The sequence below is a fragment of the Podarcis vaucheri genome (genome assembly GCF_965113315.1).
Source record: "Podarcis vaucheri genome assembly, chromosome: 17".
Classification (NCBI taxonomy): domain Eukaryota; kingdom Metazoa; phylum Chordata; class Lepidosauria; order Squamata; family Lacertidae; genus Podarcis; species Podarcis vaucheri.
The window spans coordinates 39,048,691-39,073,453 of NC_138755.1; the positions used below are offsets into that span (position 1 = coordinate 39,048,691).

The 24,763-nt window shown below is 48.9% G+C and overlaps 1 protein-coding gene across 3 annotated transcripts; it reads right to left on the reverse strand.

Moving 5' to 3' along the window:
* Positions 1–217: 217 nt before the first annotated feature.
* LPAR5 (lysophosphatidic acid receptor 5) lies at positions 218–23,822 on the reverse strand. Of its 3 annotated transcripts, none has more exons than XM_082206126.1 (2): positions 23,666–23,822; positions 218–2,683 (listed from the first exon to the last, which is right to left on the reverse strand). In XM_082206126.1, exon 2 carries the CDS (start codon positions 2,448–2,450, stop codon positions 1,338–1,340), a length of 1,113 nt encoding a protein of 370 aa, XP_082062252.1. In that variant the 5' UTR covers positions 2,451–2,683; positions 23,666–23,822; the 3' UTR covers positions 218–1,337. The 3 variants fall into 3 exon arrangements, with proteins under 3 accessions (XP_082062252.1, XP_082062254.1, XP_082062253.1); XM_082206128.1 differs by lacking the exon at positions 23,666–23,822 and adding an exon at positions 16,921–17,221; XM_082206127.1 differs by lacking the exon at positions 23,666–23,822 and adding an exon at positions 16,835–17,221.
* Positions 23,823–24,763: the final 941 nt, after the last annotated feature.

Sequence of the window (24,763 nt, forward strand, 5' to 3'; positions counted from 1 at the left end):
TTGTTGTTGCTGAAATTGCTGAAATTTGGCTTGTAAAATCCTCAAAGCAGGGACCTGTGCTTTTTCCCTTTCCTTTTTGCTCATCATGTACAGTGGTGCAATAAAAGTACCATCATAGTCACCCCTGCCACCATCACCAGAAGCCTGCATTGCAAATACATGCACATATCTCACCACACGAGTAAAAACAAAATGAAACGCCATCCACACAATGCGCTTCAGTAGTCGGCAGCTGGGTAACATGCGATTTTATTTCCTTACCGCATTATGGATTGGGAAAATCCAAGTGAGAAAGGGGGATAGTGTGGGATGCCATGTGGGTGAGAACAACACAAGTTACATGTGAGATGCATCCAATCCACTTTAAGTTGCTGTGGGTTCACAGCCTTAGTTCACCACAGGGCCTGTTTCTTGGGTTGTACATGATGTACAATGCCTAGGTCACCATCGCCTGAGCTCTGCGAGTGCAGCTTTCTCCCAATTGAAGTGCAGAGTGTTTGAGGACTGGGACTTTCACAGGGAAACAAAAATGCTTGTTTACAAAGCTGTTGTACTGCCAACCTTACTGTATGCTTGTGGACCACTTATAAATGTCATCTCCAGTTCCTCGAAATATTCCAGCGACAGTGTCTCTGAAAATTTTTACACATCACTTGGGAAGACAAGCGAACTAATGTCAGTGTACTGGAAGAAGCAAAGATAACCGTGTTGAAGCGAAGATTCTTCAACGTCAACTTCTTTGGACTGGTCGTGTTGTACGGATACCTGATTATCGTCTTCCAAAGCAACTACTCTATTCCGAACTTAAAAATGGAAAGCGTAATGCTGGTGGTCAACAAAAGAGGTTTAAAGACTGTCTCAAGGCAAATCTAAAAAATGTTGTATAAACACCAACAACTGGGAAACACTGGCCTGCGAGCGCTCCAGTTGGAGAACAGCCTTTACCAAAGGTGTTGTGGGCTTTGAAGATGCTCAAACTCAGGATGAAAGGGAGAAATGTGCTAAGAGGAAGGCACAATGATCAACTCTTGCCCAGACATGTGGATCCAAAATTGGCCTCCCCAGTCAGTTACGGACCCACGGTTAAAACCATGTTTATGGAAGACAATCTTACTTGGCTACGAGTGATCACTAAAGAAGAAGACAATGCCTAGGGTGTAGAAACAGATTACCCTGGTCATGTAAACATACTCCCTACAGGTCTGAAACCGTCTCTGAACATCCCCCTTTACAGTTTTGTTTCATCGCATCCCCCGCCCCTCTGTTTATCATTCAGAAATTCCTAGCAAGCACTTCTTGCAGTAGTCACCAGTCGGAGAGGGCCCCCCCCCCCGTGCTTATATTTCCGAATCTTCAATTGGGCTGTTCAAAAATATTTTAGGGGGTACAAATGGCAAGCCCTCGTAGGGGAGGATTAACGTTTGGACCGGGAATCCTCGCTTGGCACTTGTTGCCTGGTAGGACTTACTTTCCGTTACTCGATTCTGAAGTGTTCCCATTTCAGAGTCCCAAGCTTGCGCCCTCCTCAGTTTATTAAAAGTGTTTCGGAAGCCCTCTGTGTTGAAGTAATAGATCAGGGGGTCCAGAGTGCAGTTCATACTGGCCAATATCACCGTGATGACCAGGGCCTGCCGTACCGAATCCTTCATTTGCACGTCGGTCTTGATCAGCTGGGCTTTTATCAGCCCATACGCTGCCAGGACGACATTGTAGGGCACAAAGCAGATAATGAAGATGACCAGGTTGACCACTAGCATGCGAAGCGTCTTCCGTTGGCGCAGGCTCTGCATCCCACCAGCCTGGCACAGTTTCTGGAAAATTCGGACCGAGCAGTAGGAAACGGAGGTCAGGGGCAGAAGAAAGCCAAGGATCTCCGCCAGGATGATCAAGGGCAGGAGCTCTTTCTGCCACAGGCCCTCGCTGAAGTTCTCAAAGCAAAGAGTGATGGTCGTCCTGTCTTTGACACAGGAAGTGGATTTGTGGACATAAGCCACGGGAATAGAGCCTACCAGGATAAGCACCCAGACCACAAGGCAGACAATTCGAGCCAGTCTGGGGCGCCGGAGGTGGCGCCAGCGAAGGGGGTGGACAATTGCCACGTAGCGGTCCAAGTTGATGCACATCAGGAAGAGGCAGCTACCGTACATGTTGATTTGGAAGACAGAGCCCGAGACCTGGCAGAGGAATTCTTTAAAGGGCCACTGCTCCATGGAATAGTAGGAGATACGGAAGGGCAAAGAAATGGTGAACAGGAGGTCGCTCGCGGCCAAGTTAAGCATGTAGATGCTCACCACCGACTTGAGTTTCAGGTAGTTCAAGAAGATCCAGATCGCGGCCACATTGAGCAGCAAACCTGCAGTGAAGATTAGGCTGTAGCCGATCAGGTGCAGCCGGTGGTTGGCACTGTGGTCCTTGCAAATCACGATCGGGGTGACATTGGCCGGTGACATGCCTGTGAAGCATCTGAGGGCCTCAGTCCTGCCGTTCCAGATGCTTGGAGACAATCTCCTTCAAAGGAAAGGGTGCGCAATTCTCAAGTTGGTGATCATTTCTTTATTTCATTTCTAGCAGGTGCCGCTGCTAGGTGGTTCTCTTCCCAGCATTCCTACTTAAGCCTCCAAGCCCCAGGAACTGTCAGAGACGGGAAGGTCGGCGCCATTCATGACCATACAGAATGATGAGTCTGGAAGAGAATGAAAAATATAGTTTTTAGCTGTAGCATACTCACATCAAGAAAAGTGAGGAATTCAGTCACAGGGGTGGGAGAGAAATGCACATAAGGAGAAAGGAAACGGCAACAGGTAGATAGATACAGCATGTTGTCATGAAAATATTTAGAAAGTGCACAAGGTTTCTCCAGATTTTCCTCTCTGCTATTTATCAACTAATTTAATAGCTAACTACACAGAGCAGGGAGAACTTAACCCTGTCCCTACCTCTCTTTACCCATCAGGAAAAACTCATTCTCCGGGTTCTGATAATAGGGTGTTGCCATCACCAAGAATACCACATAACATCCTCAAGAGTCTTTGGGTGGGGTTGAACTATCAGATAATGAATTCCTTTGACTTTTTTTTCATAAATCTTGGCTCAATTCAGAGAGCATGTCAACACTGCATGCACAAACCATAGCCTGCAGTTTCACTTCAGACTATGACTTCCGATTCTGCTCTCTCTTGACAGAAAGAGGTAAGATTCATTGGCTGTGTCTGGGTGTCTGAATTAAGCTTGTGTTGAAGTGGGAGAAAATAGCAAGTAAACCATTAATGAAGTGTAGGTGAGTTCCCACGAGGCAAGACACAGCGATAACAGCAAGAACCTTGACTGAACTACATAACTGGGAAACAGGCAAAGCAATTGCTTATATACATTCCTGAAAGCCTGGGCCACTCCCACTCCTAACGTGATTGGCTGTCTAAACTCCCAAGCTGCGAATCACGACTCAGAGTTCAAGGTCCAATGGCAGAGGCCCAAATCCTGAAATGTGCTGTGACTGGACATTATGTATCAAATCGGAACACAGGAGCTCAGAATCCTTAGTCCAGACTCAAGCTCAGGCAAACACAGACCACTGAATACATAACAATTAAAATACTAGACTTTTAAAAATAGAAAGAAATGGCACACTTCATTGTGGAAATCCAAGCTTGGGGCAGCTGCCCTAGCCTGATATCGAGCATTGTTATGGTTTTTGATCTCTTATCTTACTGGATAGACTTCCCCTACTTGACCGTGCACTTAGATTAGTAGATATCCTTTTCCTTTTTATCGTTATTCTCCACCAGGTGTTGATTTGGCAGGCCCTTCCTTGAGGCAGTGAGGAAGTTACAATCACAGGGTACAAATACATTGTCTCCAAAACACAGGAGCCCTTTCAAACGCTCCTCGCATGTTGTGTTCCAACAAATCTCTGTTAATCACAAAACATTAATTAAAAACTAGAAACATGGGAATCTGTGTCATACCCTGTCAGGGAACTGACATCAGAGGAAAGGGAGTTGGTAGGGCTCCCAGAGACTGGGAGAGAGTCAGCAGCCAAAGCAGGGACCAGCAGGGGGAGCGAGGGGTCTCTGGAGGAGGATCTCAGTAATGCTGAGAGAGACGCAGCAGCCCAGGCAGGAAACAGCAGGGGAGAGAAAGGGGTGAGAGACACGTCCAGCGAAAATAGCGGGGAGGTGTCAGAAGCAACTGTAGGGAGACCCATAATTCGCCGGAAGCTGCCACGTCGTGAGTCCAGGAGACGCGTTTCCGTTAAGGAGCTTCTTTGCTGGAAACGCTTCCGCAGGCAGCCACTTTCAGACTCTACTAGTGACTAGAGCAGACATGTCTGAGGAGCTCTGTCACACACAGAGGTTTGTGGAGCCGCACAAACTCTGAGGGGGCACAATTTTAAGCACAAGCAGCTAATCATCCCCTGACAGCAGTCTGACAGTCTCTGTACGCTGCCTGTGCAGGAGAAAGCATCATGAGCAACCCAGCCGGAACCGGAGAGGCAGGGGTTGGAGCTGGTCCAAGCTTGGAAGAAAGGTATCAAGCTCTGGAGGTCCAACTTGCGCTGCAGACGGCGAGGCTCGAGGAGAGAAGGGCTCAGGATGCAGACAACAAGGGGAGAACCACTCAGTTCCCCAGAAAGGTACCAGGATTGGTGCAGAAGTTTGGGGGGGGACCCCAAGGATTACCATGCCTTTAGGACAGAGATGCAATATGCCCTTAATGTGCAGTTTGATGAGTTCCCTGATGAGGAATCGCGAGTTGCTTTCGTAATTGGGCATCTTGAGAAGGGGGCGCGAGACTGGGTTCGACCCCTGATGGCAACGCACAATGATATCCTAAAGGACACTATGAAGTTCTTTCGTGCAATGGATATCATGTTTTCCAGCGATATTGAGGAAGGGGTGGTGCGCAGACAGCTAATGGCTTGCAAGCAGGGAAGCAGATCTGTCCGTGAGTACTGGACTGAATTTACCATGCTGATTCACAGATTGGGGTGGGATTTATCGGCGGCACCCATTCAGATGCTATTTGAAGAAGGTCTTTCTTCGGCTGTGAAAGACGAGCTGTCCCGGAGCCCCAGGGCGGTGTCGATGGATCAGCTGACCAAATCTGCGCTGACCATTGGAGCGCGCCAGGAGGCAAGAGCCTTGGAGAGGCGGGAAGGGAGAGGGGAACGTTGGAAGGAGTTCCGCATTCCAGACATTCCTGAGCCAGCTTTCCCGCCGGCAGAGCCGATGGAAATCGGAACAGCCCGCGCGCGCGCAGTTTCAAAGCCCAGTGAGGGGGCTAAGAAGGAGGGAAAAGGAGCCCGGAAATGCTATCTCTGCCAACAGCCAGGCCACTTTGCCAGAGTCTGCCCCCAGAGGAAGGAATGGCAAGGGATGGTGGGAGCTGTTGAGGGGGGAGAGCAGGGAGAAACGGAGCAGGTAAAAGCCAACGCCTGGTTGCCACCGTCAGGGCACTGCAGCCAGGCCAAAGAGCAGTGAAAGTGCCCGTGCCAGAAGCTCCTCGACCTGCTCTAGTGATTGAAGTGTCGCTAGAGCTGCAAAATGGACACCCCCTAAAAATAAAGGCGCTGTTGGACTCAGGCAGCTCCTGCAATTTTATGAGCAAGGAGTTTGCTGCTGAACACCAGATACAGACTATCCCTTTAAGCAACCCCCTGCAGGTGACCACGATCGATGGCAGGGAACTGTTGGGAGGAGGAGTCAGCTTGCAGACCGTCCCAATGATAATGAGGGTGGCAAGGCACACAGAACTGATAGCGTTTAATGTGGCCACCTTGGGAGGCGCTCCCATTATTTTGGGAATGAGCTGGCTAGCCCTACATGATCCGCTGGTGGGCTGGCATCAAAGAGTGGTTTCCTTCGGTTCAGCACATTGCTTAGAACACTGCAGGGGGGAAAAGGGGTCAGCAGGGTCCCAAGCCACCCTGGCAGGGACTGAAGTAATGGAGAAGGGGAAGGTGCCACCACAGTATGCTGATCTCAGCGACGTGTTCAGCGAGAAGGAAGCTGACCAACTACCCCCGCATAGGCCCTTTGATTGCCAGATCAATTTACTCCCTGGAGCACAGCTTCCTGTAGGCAAGTTGTATGCCATGTCAGACAGGGAAATGCAGCAGTTGCGAGAGTTCATTGACAAGAACCTGAAGAGAGGCTTCATCAGAGAGTCCAAGGCAGCGGGGGGTAGCCCAGTGTTTTTTGTGGATAAAAAGCACACGGACAAGCCGAGACTTGTATGTGATTTCCGGCAGTTAAATGCAGTGACAGAGCCGGCGGCTTTTCCTATGCCCAGGATTGATGATATTTTGACCAGGGTGCGGAAAGGAAAGATTTTTACAAAGCTGGACCTAAGGGGGGCGTACAACCTGATACGTATAAGGAAAGGGGATGAATGGAAGACCACCATGTTCACCCCTTTGGGGGCATTTGAATACCTCGTTATGCCTTTTGGATTACAAACAGGCTCCGCATGTTTTCAAGCCTTCATGAACCACGTACTGGGGCCTTTGCTCTACAAGAATTGCGTGGCCTTCTTAGATGACGTGTTGGTGTATTCGGAGAATGAGGAGCAACATGTGAGAGACGTCAGAGAAGTGTTGAGCAGGCTGCAAGCCAACAGGCTGTGGGTGAAACTGGAGAAGTGTCAGTTTCATACCAAGGAGGTGGAATTCCTGGGGTACCGCTTGTCAGACAAGGGGTTGGCCATGGACCCCGGCAAGGTTCAAGCAGTGCTGGAATGGAAAACACCCAAAACCAAGAAGGATGTGCAGAGGTTCCTAGGGTTTGGAAACTTTTATCGTAAGTTCATCCGAAACTTCGCCCACCTGACGGCGCCCATCACGGACTGTCTCAGCAGTAAAAAGAAGTTTGTTTGGACGGGGGAGGCGGAGCGAGCGTTTGAGGAACTGAAAAGGGCCTTCGCCTCTGATGAACAACTTCTGCATGTGGATTTACAAAAAAAGCTGAGGGTCGAAACAGACGCTTCTGACAGAGCCATAGGGGCGGTGCTTCTTCTGCAGCCGGGGAAGGAGGAGTCAGAGTGGCGACCGTGTGCCTTCTTTTCGCGAAAGCTGAACAAATCCGAGAGGAACTACACGGTGTACGACCGGGAACTTCTTGCGATTCATGAGGCTTTCCGGAGATGGAGGCACCTGCTAATTGGTGCACAACATAAGGTGCAAGTGTGCACGGACCATAAGAATCTAGAGTATTGGAGAACTGCGCGAGTGCTCAACCAACGGCAGTTGAGATGGGCCCAGGAGTTCTCCAAATTTAACTTTGAGATTTGTTACGTGCCAGGCCCAGAGAACGTTAGGGCGGACGCTCTCTCACGCAAACCTGAATATTTGGAGGGGGAGGGTGCACCCGAAGAGACCCATGTCATTCCCGAGGACCGCTGGGTGTGTGGAGCGGCATTGGTGGGGCAAAGGGAACTGGTAGAGGGAACGGTGCAGGATGAATACGCCCAGGACAAACTCAGGGGTCTCAGGAGGGAGGGAGACAAACCCGGGGGTTTTGAGGAGAGAAACGGGGCGTTGTACTACAAGGGAGCGTTATATATACCTGAAGGGGAATTGAGCAACTGCTCAAGCAACTGCACGATAGCCCCACAGCAGGGCATTTTGGGCAACACAAAACCATGTGGCTGGTTACCAGGGAATTCTGGTGGCCCAAGGTCAGGGAAGATGTGCGGGAGTATGTGAGAGGGTGTGACCAATGCCAACGAGCCAAGGGGGAGAGGCGGGCACCGGCAGGTTTATTAGAACCACTACCCACGCCGGAAAGGCCATGGGAGGCAGTGGCAATAGATTTCATGACTGATCTGCCAAGGTCCAGAGGGAAAACAGCCATCATGGTTGTGGTAGACCTGTTAACCAAGATGGCCCACTTTATAGCCTGCTCACATGCGGTCACAGCGGAAGAAACCGCTAAATTGTTTGTGGAAAATGTGTTTAGGCTGCATGGCGCCCCCTTGAGGGTGGTTTCTGACCGAGGGAAACAATTTACTTCCAGGTTCTGGAGGAAGCTCATGAGCTTATTGCATGTAGAGGTGAATTTCTCAACTGCCCGTCATCCAGAAACCAACGGGCAGGCGGAAAGAGCTAATGGTGTCCTCCAGCAATATTTGAGGTGTTATGTGAATGACAGAGAGAATGATTGGGTGGAGAAGCTGGCGTTGGCAGAATTTGCCTACAACAATGCAGAGAACGTGTCCACGGGGATGAGCCCCTTTTTGGCTAATCACGGGTGTCATCCCCGAGCCTTCCCAGGGGGGGAAGGGGAGAACTGGAGCGTTCCAGCTGCAGAACAGTTCGTTGAAGAAATGGAAGCGATCCATCGCCAGCTCCAACTTAATTTAAACAGGGCGAAGGAGGAATATAAGAGGCAGGCAGACAAAACCAGAAGGGAAGGGGAAAGCATTAGGGTGGGGGACCAGGTGTGGCTGTCCACCCAAGGGTTACCATTCAAAGGGGGTTGTAAGAAGTTAAGACCCAAAAGGCTGGGCCCATTTGAAGTCACGCAGCAGGTCAACCCAGTGGCTTTCAGACTCCGGTTACCGAACCACATGAAGCTGCACCCAGTGTTCCACAGGTCGTTGCTGTCACCGTATAAAGGGGACAGAGAAGGGAGGGTCAATAGGGGACCAGCTATGGAGGAAAAAGAACACAGCTACCATGTAGCGGAGATTCTCGATTCCAGGTGGAAGGGAGATCAAGTAGAGTATTTGGTAATGTGGGAAGGGGAGCCGGAGTCGGAAAACACCTGGGTCATGGCAGAGGATGTAGATGACGAGGTTTTGATAGAAACTTTTCATCAGAGATTCCCTCGTAAACCTCAGCCAGTGGCGAGGTTCCGGAGGGAATACTTCGCCACCACCGACGAAGAAGAAGAGTTGGAGGGGTTCTCTGATTCCGAGGTGGAGGAGGATTCAGCGAGCCGGAACGAAGACCGATGGAGGGAAATGTTCGAGACGTCTGAAGATGAAGAGGATTCTTTTCGGGGTTTCAGCTCCTCACCGCCCAGAGGAGAGAGTAGGGGCGGGGGGGGGGGAAGGGGGCCCTGGAGGGGAGGTGGATGTCAGGGAACTGACATCAGAGGAAAGGGAGTTGGTAGGGCTCCCAGAGACTGGGAGAGAGTCAGCAGCCAAAGCAGGGACCAGCAGAGGGAGCGAGGGGTCTCTGGAGGAGGATCTCAGTAATGCTGAGAGAGACGCAGCAGCCCAGGCAGGAAACAGCAGGGGAGAGAAAGGGGTGAGAGACACGTCCAGCGAAAATAGCGGGGAGGTGTCAGAAGCAACTGTAGGGAGACCCATAATTCGCCGGAAGCTGCCACGTCGTGAGTCCAGGAGACGCGTTTCCGTTAAGGAGCTTCTTTGCTGGAAACGCTTCCGCAGGCAGCCACTTTCAGACTCTACTAGTGACTAGAGCAGACATGTCTGAGGAGCTCTGTCACACACAGAGGTTTGTGGAGCCGCACAGACTCTGAGGGGGCACAATTTTAAGCACAAGCAGCTAATCATCCCCTGACATACCCTAAATCAATTATGGGGAAAAGATCTAGGTGAAAAATCAATACTGCTTAATGGGTTACAATTTGGTGCAAAAAAAAAACTCCCACAACCCAACAACATTCAAACTGATTTCTGCGGGTATCGGAGAAAAAAAGTTGAAAATCCTACGCAGATGCCACCCCACAGCCAAAGTCAAATAGCTTCATCTAACTCTGCCGTGTGCTGGAGGGGATATGGGGAGACAGGAACATATGTCCACATGTGGAATCGAGCTCAATTCTTCCTATCATTCTGGAAGGTAGTCTTTGAAGAGCTAGCATGATGACAGCCCAACAAATTCCTATGAAACCTCAAATGGCTCTTCTTTCCCTATATAGAAGAAGAAGAAGAGTTTGGATTTGATATCCCGCCTTTCATTCCCCCTTCAGGAGTCTCAAAGCAGCTAACATTCTCCTTTCCCTTCCTCCCCCACAACAAACACTCTGTGAGGTGAGTGGGGCTGAGAGACTTCAGAGAAGTGTGACTGGCCCAAGGTCACCCAACAGCTGAATGTGGAGGAGCGGAGACGCGAACCCGGTTCACCAGATTACGAGACTACTGCTCTTAACCACTACACCACACTGGCTCTCTTCTAGAGAAGAACTTGGATTACTTCATAGGAAATTGCTCTTATTCATAGTTAGTGCTGCAGGATTGACAACTGCAAAGTTCTGGAAAGCCCCTGCCTCCAGTAAATTAGAAACCAGGTGTGGTACCAACAGCTTTAGCTTTTAGCATTCATGGAACAACTGACTGCACGTATAAATACTTAGACTGCCCACTCAGAAGTGGTTTCGTACAGTTTTATTGCATATGCAACCACAAAAGAACACAACCAGCCTCCACACATGAATGCCAATGGAGAGACACCTTGAGATAACAGATATTTTCCAGAACGGATATGGAAAACATGGACGATTGAAAGATGGACTTTGCCTTGGCTGGGGTTGGGGGCTATGATTTCTTTTTGTATTTGTTTTCTTCTGTTATGTACTGAAATCAATAAAACATTTTAAAAACAACAACTCTAGGTTGGCTCATATGGGAGAATGCGGTCCATCTGATCACTTGCTCCCAAGCTGTGTAAGGCTTTGCGGGTCAGAACCAGAAGTCTGAATTGTGTCCAGTAACAGACTGGTAGCCAGTGAAGCTGTAGTAACAAAGGGGTAACAAGGGAGTCACATCCCCTTTATAATCAGCTCTGGTCAATAGTTTGGCTGCTAGCTGAAGTTTCCAAACACTATTCAAAGCTAGGCCTGCGGAGCTGTTGTTGCTACTGTTGTTGGCACCAGTGCTGGATTTACGTATAAGCTAAACAAGCTATGGCTTAGGGCCCCAAAAAATTTAAAGGAAAAAACCAACCTGGATATACATTTCCAAAATATAAGATAAAAAAGCAAATAAAATAAAGACTACATACAGCAACAGTATTTTGTTTTGTGTTGTGTATGGACCTATTAGGTCCATAAATTACCATATAGCATATATTCAACACAAAAAACAGTGACAATTTGTTGTTGACAAAGGACAGCTGGACATATAAGGGGCCCCATTACCTTCAGTAGCTTAAGGCCTCATCAAACCTAAATCCGGCCCCAGACTTGACATCCATCTATCTCAAGAGTAAATGGAGTGCACCTCCAGGGGTGAAGCTAAACCACTTAGTGACCTCCCCGGGGGCACGCCTGGGCAGTGTGTCTTGAAGTCCTGGGCTGCCCAGACAACAAGACCCTCTTCTCAGCTGATGGGGTCCAAAGGAAAGCAAAGCAATTAAGTCTTAGCCTTTTCTTCTCCAGAAGATGTCCTGCAAGGCAGCATGTACCGATATTTCCTCAGGGTTTAACTCCCAGAGACTTTCTCCATATTACAAATAAGATGCAACTAAAGCATGCGTCACTTTCAGAAAGGAGTGCAGTACCTGATGCACCTTCATGTAGCTGTGCAAAAGCGCTCCTGGCTACTGATGAAACTGATGAAACAAGCACACCCATTCGGTGAGCCTGAGTCATTTCCCCATTCCAGAGGTCCACCATGGTTTTGACAGTATCCCAGGTGAGACGAAAATTCCCAGGAGTCATCCAGAAACCATCTGGATCCTTTAGCTTCCTGGGACAACCTATTTTAATTGGTACCCCGACTCCCGCAGAGGTTCCGCATCCCAGCAAGCCTCTACAGGGCTGAACCTCTGAACCAACTTTTGTCAGCTAACGCCTCTGCATCCTTTATTTTTGCTGATGGTCGTGGGGAAAAGAAGCCTCCATGTGATCTCACAGCTCTGTGGGCACATTTTCATGCCCCTGTTCTGGGGTGGTCAGGTGGAAGAGAGGCCAGGGCTACTGCACTTTTAATCGTAGCACAGAATTTGGGAAGGCACAGGTTTTTCTCAGTTTGTCTGCCCTGACAAACTGCAGCTAAAGGAATCCCCTCTTACTTGCAACTATTAATGGAACAGGAATCGCCTCATTTTCTCCACTGCTTGTCACTGTAAGGAACTACATTCTAGGCATGTAACCAAAATTTTTGAGAAACGCAAAGAGTGCGCAAGGTGGCAGAGGATGAAGCAATAAAGAACATCCAGAAGCTAAATGCAGGTAATCCAATATGCTTAAAGTTATTATTTTTGCTGTCAATTTCACCACCTCTATATAGTCCAATAGTTTTAAAATAGGAGACCAAAAAGACTAAATGTTTGTGGAAGAGTGGAGAACCTTTTCGGATTATCTGAGAAAATGCACAGGTGGTAGAGAGGGCAGATTGCCATCCTATGCCCATCTGCCTAGGAGCAAGCCGCATCGAACACAGTGAAACCAATTTCTCTGAGTAGATATGTATAGGATTGTGCTGCATGAAAGATTCTGTGCAAATGTTAACTGACTACTGTGGAGTGTGGAATGGCTCTATAAACTTCCTGTCTGTTGGGCCTTCCTAGAGAATATGATCTGGCGAGAGGCCGCTTAAAATGGCAGCCACTCGAGCGCTGCTGTTGCTGCTGGCACCAACAAAGCCCAGCCCCCTTCCTCCTCTAGGCAGGGCAGGGAGAAGCCAGGAGGAGGGAAGGAGGAGGCGGCGCTGCCCTGTGTGGGAGGGAGAGGGAAAGAATGCGTGTGCTGGCGATCCACGCGGTGATTCCCGGACCGTCCATGGGCCGGATCCAGAAGGCAGTTGGGCCTGATCCAGCCAGTGGACCTTAGTTTGCCAACCCATGCTCTACGGGGAGCTGGCTTCAGGCACCAGGCCTGTTGGCAGACCAACTCTGTATTATAAAAATGTCTGCAAATGTGACATGAAGACTGGGAACATTAACCTCACCCAGTAGGAATCCCTTGCAGATGACTGCAAAGCCTGAAGACAGTCAGATTGTGTATCCACAGCAGTGACCAGAGGAGGAATGATGGCTGGGAGGAGTACAGAGAGAAGAAATGCCATGGTACATCTGCAACAGCACAACTGGACACCTTCCTCTTCCCCATTTGCAACAAAACATGTCTCTCCTGTATCGGTCTCTACAGGTACAGCAGGCGCTGTAACTCTCCAATGGTTTGACTTCACCCTACAAAGATGCACTCCTCAATTGTCTCCTGAGACAGACGGATGTCAACAACAACAACATAGGAAGGTAGCAGAGAGCAGTCGGTCTGCTCTAAGTGCTTGTCATTCTTCCTGTTCTACTTATGCTTTTACCCTTTGGTCCCCAAATAAAATTAGCTGACGTCTTTCTTAAACTTTACAAGTAAATCCCTGTAATTAATAGCTCACAGCTGTAACGGGGGCACATCAAAAATGGCAGCGGCTACTTCTGTGACTAGAAAAACTACTCCCCTATCCAGTTAGGAAAGTAGTTTCTGTGGTTTTCTGCCCACCGACACACTTCAGACATTAATTTATGTGTGGGAAAACAGAGAGAATCTTTCAAAGCATAACAGAAGCAGCAGTAGATCTTAGGGCTCGTCCACACCAATTTTCCGCTGCAATTTCTAGGCACAGATCCATATTTTTCTGGTCGGTGTCCAAGTGTGTGTGTGTGTGTGTGTGTGTGTGTGTGTGTGTAGTTTAGGGATTTGCATTTTAAAAAAATAATTTTTTTTTTTTGCGCTGCCACTCTCCCCACAAAAACCCGCTCTTTAAAGTGCCTTGCAATCCACAGAAAACACAAATTGCAATTTGTTCCGATTCAGCATTAAAGAGCAGGTTTTCCTGGGGAAAGTGGGGACACAAAATAATGATGATGATGATGATATGCTTGGAAAAGGGAGGACCTGTAAGTAGAAAGCAGAAAGCAAAAGGTAAATGTGGACGAGCTCTTAGGGGAGGCGAGAGAGAATACCCCCAAATCAGCCTGGTTATGTTGCTTTTGTTTTCCGGTGAGCATAGCCTCAACACTAATTATAATAACTATCCCCTCTTACGAGGGAATGCTGGGAGCTGGAATTATGGGTGCTTAGGGTTCCAGACCCACGGTAGTCCTGGTGGATACATCCAGTTTGAAATTAAATTAGGCTGTCAGTCAAAGTGCCAATGGCCAGGCAACTAGGACTTGCACCTTTACCGGAAGGGCTCAGTGGAAGAGCATCTGTTCTGCCTACAGAAGGTGCCTTTAATCCCTGGAATCTCAAGGTAGGACCCTTGCCTGACCCTGAAGAACCATTGCATGTCCATATCAACAATACTGAGATAGATGGACCAAATGTCAGTATAAGGCAGTTTCCTATGACAGTGGTTAGAATAGTGTCGCAAGGTGTCATTGGTCTACGACTCCCATGCTATCTGACCAGTGACCAGACTAGATGAGAACTGGAGTCCATCGCAATCTGGAGATCCCATCCCTGTTCTTAGCCTTTTTCTTATGGCAAAATCAGGTGCTATATTTGGGACCACCTCCTGGCAAATAGAAGGGGGAGAAATGGAGGCAGTGAGAGATTTTACTTTCTTGGGCTCCATGATCACTGCAGATGGTGACAGCAGCCACGAAATTAAAAGACGCCTGCTTCTTGGGAGAAAAGCAATGACAAACCTAGACAGCATCTTAAAAAGCAAAGACATCACCTTGCCGACAAAGGCCTGTATAGTTAAAGCTATGGTTTTCCCAGTAGTGATGTATGGAAGTGAGAGCTGGATCATAAAGAAGGCTGATCGCCGAAGAATGGATGCTTTTGAATTATGGTGGTGGAGGAGACTCTTGAGAGTCCCATGGACTGCAAGAAGATCCAACCTCTCCATTCTGAAGGAAATCAGCCCTGAGTGCTCACTGGAAGGACAGATCCTGAAGCTGAGGCTCCAATACTTTGGCCACCTCAGGAGAAGAGAAGACTCCCTGGAAAAGACCCTGATGTTGGAAAGATGGAGGGCACAAGGAGAAGGAGACGACAGAGGATGAGATGGTGGGACAGTGTTCTCGAAGCTACCAGCATGAGTTTGACCAAACTGCGGGAGGCAGTGGAAGACAGGAGTGCCTGGCGTGCTCTGGTCCAGGGCGTCACGAACAGTCGGACACAACTAAACGACTAAACAACAACAACAACAATATTTGGGACATGTGAACAGTCTCCCAACATTTTTTCAAAAATGAAAAGCAGCTACAGAAGGCAGCCAATTTCAGTGGAGGAACATGGTCTTTGAAACCATTTTGAGATTGTCCTGTAGATAGGGTAAAGGTAAAGGTACCGCTGCCCGTACGGGCCAGTCGTGTCCGACTCTGGGGTTGCGTGCTCATCTCGCTTAAGAGGCCGGGAGCCAGTGCTGTCCGCAGACACTTCCGGGTCACGTGGCCAGTGTGACGAAGCTGCTCTGGCGAGCCAGCACCAGCGCAGCGCACGGAAACGCCATTTACCTTCCCGCTATAAAGCGGTACCTATTTATCTACTGGCACTTAGGGGTGCTTTCGAACTGCTAGGTGGGCAGGAGCTGGGACCGAAAGACGGGAGCTCACCCCGCCGCGGGGATTCGAACTGCCGAACATGCGATCAGCAAGTCCTAGGCACTGAGGTTTTACCCACAGCACCACCCGCATCCCCTGTCCTGTAGATAGATCTGCCCAAAGTGTCACAGCAAATTTGGAAGGGACCCTTTTCAGTTTTACCTTGTGTTTCTATGGAAGGTGCCCAGAGACTTTGCTAGTTAAGGTGCTGAACTAAAGCCGAAAACAACCTGGCCACTTTCATTTCCAGTTTTTGAGGAAATTGGTAAAATTCCATTTAGATCAAGAAATGAAAGTTACACATACCATCCCCTCCAATGGCTTTTCAAAGGCATCATAGCAACACACCTCTCCTTAGCAAGTATTTCTTCATACTAAAAACCACCCAGCTCATTTATATACAAGTGGAATTTGATATAGTATTATAAATTATTATAGAATTATTATTCACATGGCCAAGATCCTTCAGCAATGCCTACCCGCAACTAAGTCCCATTCTGCAAAAGTTCTTTCTATAATAAAGTAGTCTTAATAAATAAATGCAAAGTCTAAAACCTTTTTTTCTGCCATTTAAAAAAATGCTGGCGCTGGTTCTTTCTGCTTTAACATGACGCTGTTTTGTGGATTCTTAATTATATTTATTTTGTTGTGATGTTCTTAATCTTAACTCTTATATTGTAGCTGTCTTGCAAGGGGTTTGCTTTTAAAAGCAGAATAAAAATAACTCAGCAAATAATAAAAGGAAAAAAAGTGACTGTCTAAATTGCCAAGGAAGGAATAGGGAAGCATTGCTATATTTTGTTCTGTCTGATTTCTTGTGCCTTTAATAGTTGCATGACAGGCAGAAATTCAGCGGATGCGAATTTCCTAGAATGGAAATGCAGTGATGAAGAAGCTGTACCTGTTGAATTTCTGTTTATCCTTCTTTTTTTAGAAGCACAGAAGAAGATCTTCCAAAAGTAAATGTAGAAACACTGTCTGAGGACACCATTTCAGGCTGCCATAACCATATCTCAGTTTAATCTCTTTTCAATGCTTCTGAGTGTGCTTTCACCACCACTGAGTAAGCATAGCTCATGCCCCAACCCTGGCCTTCAACAAATGCTTGATGTGCAGAAATTAACAGGGGGAGATTTTCAGATCGTGGCATTGAACTTTGCCATAGGGCTAACGTCAGCCTATTCCTATGAGCCACCCTGTATTTTTTCTGAGCAGTTATTCTTTTTTTGGGGGGGGGGGAAAGAAGGCCAGACTGAGGAGGTTTTCCAGTCTGCCAGCTAACCGACAGATAACAAAACACTTTTATGGCTACCACCACAATCACCAGCATTTAACCTCATCTCCCTACTCCACTCTCCCAGTGTCTTTTACCTCTCGTTATCTGGAGGAATTACAGGCTTGAGGTTTCTGACATCTTCGGCTGAATGTCCACAGCAAGTGAAGGAATTTTACCTCACCAGCGGAAGTCAAAGGCAGATCAGAAGCTAGCGAGGACCTCAGGTTAGGTGGGAAATCTAGCTCCATAGACTTCACCGTCCGGACTTCCTCTCACTTTCATTCCTTCTTTTACGGAAATTGCTCTTGTTCTTGCTTCAATCCCATTTCCTGGCCATCATGTGTCTGTGACACAACTTGCCATTGATAACAACATATGAACTTTGGTTCCAACAGCTGATAAGCCATGACAGGCTCCTCAGACAAGCAAGAAGAAAACGTATCGTCCTCTGCCCGCCGCAGTAGTTTTGTGGTGAGAAGAACGCGACAAATAAGGAAGTGGGCTAGTGGTGCTTTTGCTAGCTTTTTACTTTTCTTCTCTTGCACTTCCTCAGACGTCTACTCTACCCTGTGCAGAAAGTGCAGAGCAAGGCAAGGAAATTAATCATTAGCCAGTAGCTATCACATCAGAGTTCAGGCTTGCAGGGCTGAAAGGAAGTTGAGGGTTTGTTGGATGGGTGTGTCATGCAGAGCACATCACACCAGTCCTCCAGCATTTGCGTTGCCTTTTCCTGCTAGAAAAGGTGCTGATTTTTGTGTTAAAGCCACAGTTGTCCTGGGTCTAAAACACCCAGAGATTGCCATCTCTCCTTCGTAGTGAGAGCCAGAGAATCCCAAGACATTTTGACGCCTGAGGCAGAAAAAGTGTGGTAGAGTGATAGGGGCAGATGGGGCTCGTCAACCTGGAAAGGAGAAGGAAAACTTTGATCCTAAAACTTGTGGAAAGTTTTGGGAGAAGAAATCCAGAGTGGAGCTTCTCAGGTTGTTTAGCCTGGAGAAGAGGAGGTTAAGGGGTGATATGATAGCCATGTTCAAATATATAAAAGGATGTCACATAGAGGAGGGAGAAAGGTTGTTTTCTGCTGCTCCAGAGAAGCGGACACGGAGCAATGGATCCAAACTACAAGAAAGAAGATTCCACCTAAACATTAGGAAGAACTTCCTGACAGTAAGAGCTGTTCGACAGTGGAATTTGCTGCCAAGGAGTGTGGTGGAGTCTCCTACTTTGGAGGTCTTTAAGCAGAGGCTTGACAACCATATGTCAGGAGTGCTCTGACGGTGTTTCCTGCTTGGCAGGGGGTTGGACTCGATGGCCCTTGTGGTCTCTTCCAACTCTATGATTCTATGATTCTAGGTGGTTGGATGGCGCCTTCTGTGCCTCCTTCCGGCAATTCCTGCAGCCAAGCTGGTGTCAAATGCTTTTCTCTGCTTTCCTTTGGACCATCGGCAAGGGACGTCTGGGCAGCCCAGGACCTCCATGCACGCTGTCCAGGTTTGCGCGCCGGAGAGGTCACTTCGGTGCTGCTAACACAGCTGTTTGACTTTGACACCAAAGGCGCTTTCCTTTGTCTCTAGAGAATGATAGAGGCCCCAAATGGTGCAGTGGTTAGGCTTTGAGCATTCCATAGGGGAAGGGCTGGTGTGGAGGACTCCCTGGTCCTGAATGGGGTAACTGCCCCTGAAGGACCAGGTGCGCAGCCTGGGAGTCATTTTGGACTCACAGCTGTCCATGGAGGTGCAGGTCAATTCTGTGTCCAGGGCAGCTGTCTACCAGCTCCATCTGGTACGCAGGCTGAGACCCTACCTGCCCACAGACTGTCTCACCAGAGTGGTGCATGCTCTAGTTATCTCCCGCTCGGACTACTGCAACGCGCTCTACGTGGGGCTACCTTTAAAAGTGACCCGGAAACTGCAACTAATCCAGAATGCGGCAGCTAGACTGGTGACCACATAACACTGGTCTTGAAAGACCTACATTGGCTCCCAGTATGTTTCTGAGCACAATTCAAAGTGTTGGTGCTGACCTTTAAAGCCCTAAATGGCCTCAGCCCAGTATATCTGAAGGAGCGTCTCCACCCCCATCATTCTGCCCGGACGCTGAGGTCCAGCTCCGAGGGCCTTCTGGCAGTTCCCTCGCTGCGAGAAGCCAAGTTACAGGGAACCAGGCAGAGAGCCTTCCACAGGTGCCCGCCCTGTGGAACGCCCTCCCATCAGATGTCAAGGAAATAAGCAACTATCCTACTTTTAAAAGACATCTGAAGGCAGCCCTGTTTAGGGCAGTTTTTAATGTGTGACATTTTAATGTATCTTTAATCTTTGTTGGAGGCCGCCCTTGAGTGGCTGGGGAAACCCAGCCAGATGGGCGGGGTACAAATAATAAATTATTATTATTAATAGAGCACAAGACACTTAATCTCAGGGTTGTGGGTTCGAGACCCACGTTGGGCAGAAAGATCCCTGTATTGCAGGGGGTTGGACTAGATGACCCTTGTGGTCCCTTCCAGTTCTATGATCCTACGAAAATACCTCTATAAACTTCACAACCACCAACAAAACTAACTGCAGGGGTGGGGGACTTGTGGCCCTTCGGATTCTGTTGACTCTGCAGCCAGCATGGCAAATGACCAGGGCTGATCAGGCTTCTGGTTCCCCACCCCAGATTACTGGATGACCTTGGGCTGGCTACCATCTCTGAGACTAACCTCGCCCTGATAAAACAGTGTGTATGTGAGCATGTACGCTGCCTTGCACTGTTTGGAAGAGGGGATATTATAAATAAACTGAAGAAGCAAGCCACCTCTACCTGATGGTCTGGCCTTGCCAAGATTGCCTTATTGGCCATACAATCCATGCACCAAGTTCAAACAGCAAGGACACATGGAGAGATGATTTTCACGCTGCCCCGTGGGCAGACATTTTGCAGAGAGGCAGTGCACTGGAGAGGGGGCAGAATTAATGAGGAACAGTCCGTACCCAAACCAAAGTAGCCGTGCAGATTTGAAGTTATATAATTGCATCAGATTAGAATGGAACAAAGTGCTGGTGCAGACCGCCACAACATCCTTCCTTCCTTCTCATTTTTACAATGATTTTTATCATCACAGGGTTGCCGTCTGGGCTTGTCTATGATGACAGATGCTTACTTTATTACAACCAGAAGGTTGGTGGTTCGAGTACAGCCAGGGTTGGCTGTGTGCAGGATTCGTGCATTGCAATGGATTGGTGACCCTCAGGTTTCCTTCCGACTCTATGATCCTATGATTTCTTCTTGCACCTTATTGTTCTGGTGTAGTATAAGCATAGCTGTCAACTTACAGATTTGAAAATAAGGGACCAGCAGCCTCGAAAATAAGGGATCAGCAGCCAAAATAAGGGATTTTAGTCAGCCAGCAGCCAAACAAAGCCTCAACCGGTGGTTCCCACAGCGCAGCAACCCGGCAAAGGGGATGCAGCAAGGAAAACCACCATCACCTCTCCGCTGGGAAGCGCTGAGTCCCCAGGCAACGCAGCCAATTTGATCGGCACAAGGCATGCAAGCTCCACCCCCCAGTCGTTCTTAGACTCCTTACTGGGTGAGCAACGCAGCCAAGCAACACATTTGGAGCCTCCCTCCTCCCTGGCCGGCAGGGAGGGAGGGAGAGGAGCTGCTTCCTTTGAAACCCGGGAAATTTAAGGGACATCAAGTGGGACATGGTGCTGGGATAAGGGAGTTTCCCGCCAAATAAGGGACAGTTGACAGCTATGAGTATAAGCAATCTGTTATTGCTATTTTAAAAATCAGGGTTGGCAACCTGTGCCTTTGTGCCTCTAACATGGGGTGGTGGTGAGGGAGAAGAGAAATGTTCGTTTAGGTCCAGCTCCGAGGGCCTTCTGGCGGTTCCCTCACTGTGAGAAGTGAGGTTACAGGGAACCAGGCAGAGGGCCTTCTTGGTAGTGGCACCCGCCCTGTGGAACGCCCTCCCTTCAGATGTCAAGGAAATAAACAACTATCTGACTTTTAGAAGAGACCTGAAGGCAGCCCTGTTTAGGGAAGTTTTTTAATGTTTGATGTTTTATCATGTTTTTAATATTCTGTTGGGAGCTGCCCAGAGTGGCTGGGGAAACCCAGCCAGATGGGCGGGGTATAAATAATAAATTTTTACTATTATTATTATTATGAACAACACACAACGGCTGTTTAAAGAGGAGCTCTCCATAAGGACATGTGTACATCCAGGGTCTACAACTGCTTAATCGAACCGTTGCTCAGAGTCTTCACAGCAGGGAAAGCTACCCTGAGGGGGGTCACATTTAGGACTTCCCATAACTGAGATTTATTGGGCATGGGCTGGCAGCTCCTTGTTCCCTTTTGTCTTCCTCTCCGCAGCCTCGGCCTGTAGGACCTTCCTTCTCTGCCCTTGTTTGTCTTTCTCAGTCTCTCTATGTTTCTGTTTCTGCTGACACTGGCTCCTCATTCAGAGGGTGACACCCCAGGGGATATATATGTGTCCCTGCCACCCATAAATCCTGAGGGGATAACAAAGGCCTCCCAGCCAGTGATCTCATCCAATATCGCTTTTAGTGCCTTTGCTTTCGAAGCCGTGCCCCTTTTCTCCCGATCCCTCGTTGCTGGGATCTTTGTCCTTCTGAATTTCAGGCCCTTTTCAAGAAGCGTGGAAGGGGAGAAGCTGGCAGGTGCGTGGCTAAAAACAGCCAGAAAAGCTGCCATGGAAGCAGGAACAGTCAGACACAGGGGTGTTGGCGGCACAGGCGATATAAGGAAGGTGTAGCAATAGTAGCAGTAGGAACAGTAATAATAATTCCACATTTCAAGTGTTCTGAACCCTTAGGAATGTCCCTGTTGAATCAGACCAAGGTGTCCTATAAGGTAAAGGTAAAGGGGAACCCTGACCATTAGGCCCAGTCGTGACCGACTCTGGGGTTGCGGCGCTCATCTCGCTTTACTGGCCGAGGGAGGCGGCGTACAGCTTCCGGGTCTTGTGGCCAGCATGACTAAGCTGCTTCTGGCGAACCAGAGCAGCGCACGGAAATGCCGTTTACCTTCCCGCCAGAGCAGTACCTATTTATCTACTTGCACTTTGACATCCTGTCGAACTGCTAGGTTGGCAGGAGCAGGGACAGAGCAACGCGAGCTCACCCCGTCGTGGGGATTCGAACCGCCGACCTTCTGATCGGCAAGTCCTAGGCTCTGTGGTTTAACTCACAGTGCCGCCAAGGTGTCCTATAGTCATGCATTATTCCAGGGATCGGCAACCTGCGGCCCATGGGCCAAAAGCAGCCCACGGGGGTCGTTTAAACGGCCCCCGAGCTGTCCCCGAACCAAGCTGCCTGCTCGGCGAGTCCCCGCGTGCTGCGCTAAACCGGTGCAGCACGGAGCAGGGACTTGCTTCCACAGCGCCTGAAATTGCATCTGCGCAGACACAGACACGATCCAGCCCACAGAGCGATCTCCGTGGGAGTGAACCGGCCCAGGCGAGATAAAACTTGTTGACCCCTTTATTATTCCATACCCTCTAAGTGTCCCTATTTTCCAGGGTCAGTCCCAGATTTACAGAAGCCGTCCTGATTTCTGATAAATAGGTACCGCTCCGGCGGGAAGGTAAACGGTGTTTCCATGCGCTGCTCTGCTTCGCCAGAAGCGGCTTAGTCATGCTGGCCACATGACCCAGAAGCTGTACGCTGGCTCCCTCGGCCAATAAAGCGAGATGAGCGCCGCAACCCCAGAGTCGGTCATGAGTGGACCTAATGGTCAGGGGTCCCTTTACCTTTACTTTTACTTCTGATCCCAGCATTTCCACCTAGTTATCATTTCTACTGGTCCTTGTCAGACATGCTCTGCATTAATATGTGGCACAATTTCTCAAGCCGTGTTTCTCAAACTTGAGTCCCCACATGTTGTTGGACTACGACTCCCATCATCCCTAACCAGTGGTCCTACTAGCTAGGGATGTAATCCAACATCATCTGGAGTCCCGGGTTTGAAAACACTGGAAGAAAGCAGCGACTAAGGGCGCACTTCACTTCCGTGTGTCCTGTGCCTAGAAATAATGGGTCTGAGCGCTGCAAGTGGAAGTCTGCTAGCAGCCAGCATCACATCTTGTGGCAGTGAATTCAATAAGCTAATAATAAAACTGTGAACAGTGTGAAGAAATTCTTTCTTTTTTCTCTGGCCTGGGCTGAGGCTACTGCCAACACATTTCACACCATTCTAGTATTATGGGGGGGGGGGAATATCTCCACATCCCTCATGATTTTAAAAACCTCTTACTGGCTCCTTTACAACTTCCCTGAAAGGTTGGCTAAGATTTGTTGGAGAAGGGATGCTAGAGAACAGTGGGTTTCCTTAGGCCACTTTGTGGATTCGTTGCTGAGGCAGGTTTTGTACTTCTGGTGTCCCGTTATACCTCTTTAAGAGCCATGGCTTCCCTAAGAGATTTCTGGGAGCAGTAGTTTGCTAAGGGTGCTGAGAGTTTTTGAGGGCGCCCTTAACATACTACGGCTCCCAGGATTCTTTGGGAGAATGCTGTGCCTCTTAAAGCTTTCAATGTACTGTGTGGATGTGACCTACTTAGGCAGCCGCTTCACTGCAGCACTTGCAAAGAAACCACAGCGGCAGAACTCCCACCACAAGTCTTCTAGAACAAAATATTTCTAAACACACACACACACACACATCCCGTCATGTCAGCCAGAAGTGAAGACCTGGCTTTGGGGGATGAAAACATGGCTGCCGCTTAATTTGCGATGTCCCATAATTAGCGGGAGCGACACCCTTCCCCTTCACAACAAGGGAGGCTTCCTCAGAGTCCTGCAAAACCGAGAACCGGCCAAAGTCTGGGAGCTCTGCTAAGCCTGCGATATTAGCTATGGGGCCCTCTGAATACTTCTGCCTCCTTCCCTGTGAAGTCAAAATTCAGATCTACCTACCTGCTACCTTCTCTCAGCCCCTGAGCCAGTCCAGTCGCTGACCAGCGGAGTCCCATGTTGTGTTGGAGAGCTGCATTTTCTGGTCTAAACTCCTTAGGGAAAACAGCAGGAGTGCCCAAATTGCTTCATCTCCTTGCGTGAGCTGGCAGCAGGTAAAACCAGACTCCTGGGGCGTGTTTCGGGGTGTGTCGGGAGCTGCAGATCCAAACGTGTTCCTGGGACTAGGCGTTTATGATATCTGGAAATAATAAGAACACCACCTGCTACAAAAACCGTAGGGAGATATAGCCTCCGAACATTTCGCTGGTGAGAATAGCAGCAGGGCTAGCTAACCTTGTGGCCCTTCCCAGATCTTGTTGGGCCCCCATCAGCCCCGGGCCAGCATGGTCAATGGTCAGAGGGAATGGAAACTGGAGTCTGACAAAACATAGACTACAACAGCCCCCCGCCCTGGAACAGGTGTCATTCCCTTACGCACACAGATCTTTCCTTTTCCCTACACACAGGCCAACTAAATGTTGCTGAAAGGAAGGCTCTCGTCCGCTGGTGTACACTGGTATTTCTTTATTATTATTTACTAAATTTGTATACCACCCTTGATCTGAGGATATCAGGGTGGTTCACAGCATAAAAACACAAAATACACAAGAAAAGCAAGAACAAAACAAACCCATAACCCTCCTTCCCACAAATGCATTTAAAAGGACATCAGCCAAAGGCCTGGTTGAAGAGGAAGGTTTTCGGCAGGCGCTTAAAGATGTATAATGAAGGCGCCAGGCGAGCCTCCAGGGGGAGAGCATTCTGAAAAAGGCATACCTTCCAACATCCCACTGACACTTGTTTTTTGGTCCAGAGCTCTTGCGGGAGCCAGCTGACTCGCGCCAGAGTGCTGGACTGAAAAACCGGACGTTCCGGGATCCAATGGCTTATATCAGGGATGTCCAACCGGTTGACCACGATCGACTGGTTGACAGCTAGCGGTCAGTCATGGCCTCTATTTCCCCCACAGGTTGGCGGGGAAGAGACCATCCGGCCCCGCCTCCTCCCCCGTCCTTCACTCACGCACGATCGCAAAAGCGCCAGACAGAGTTATCCCTG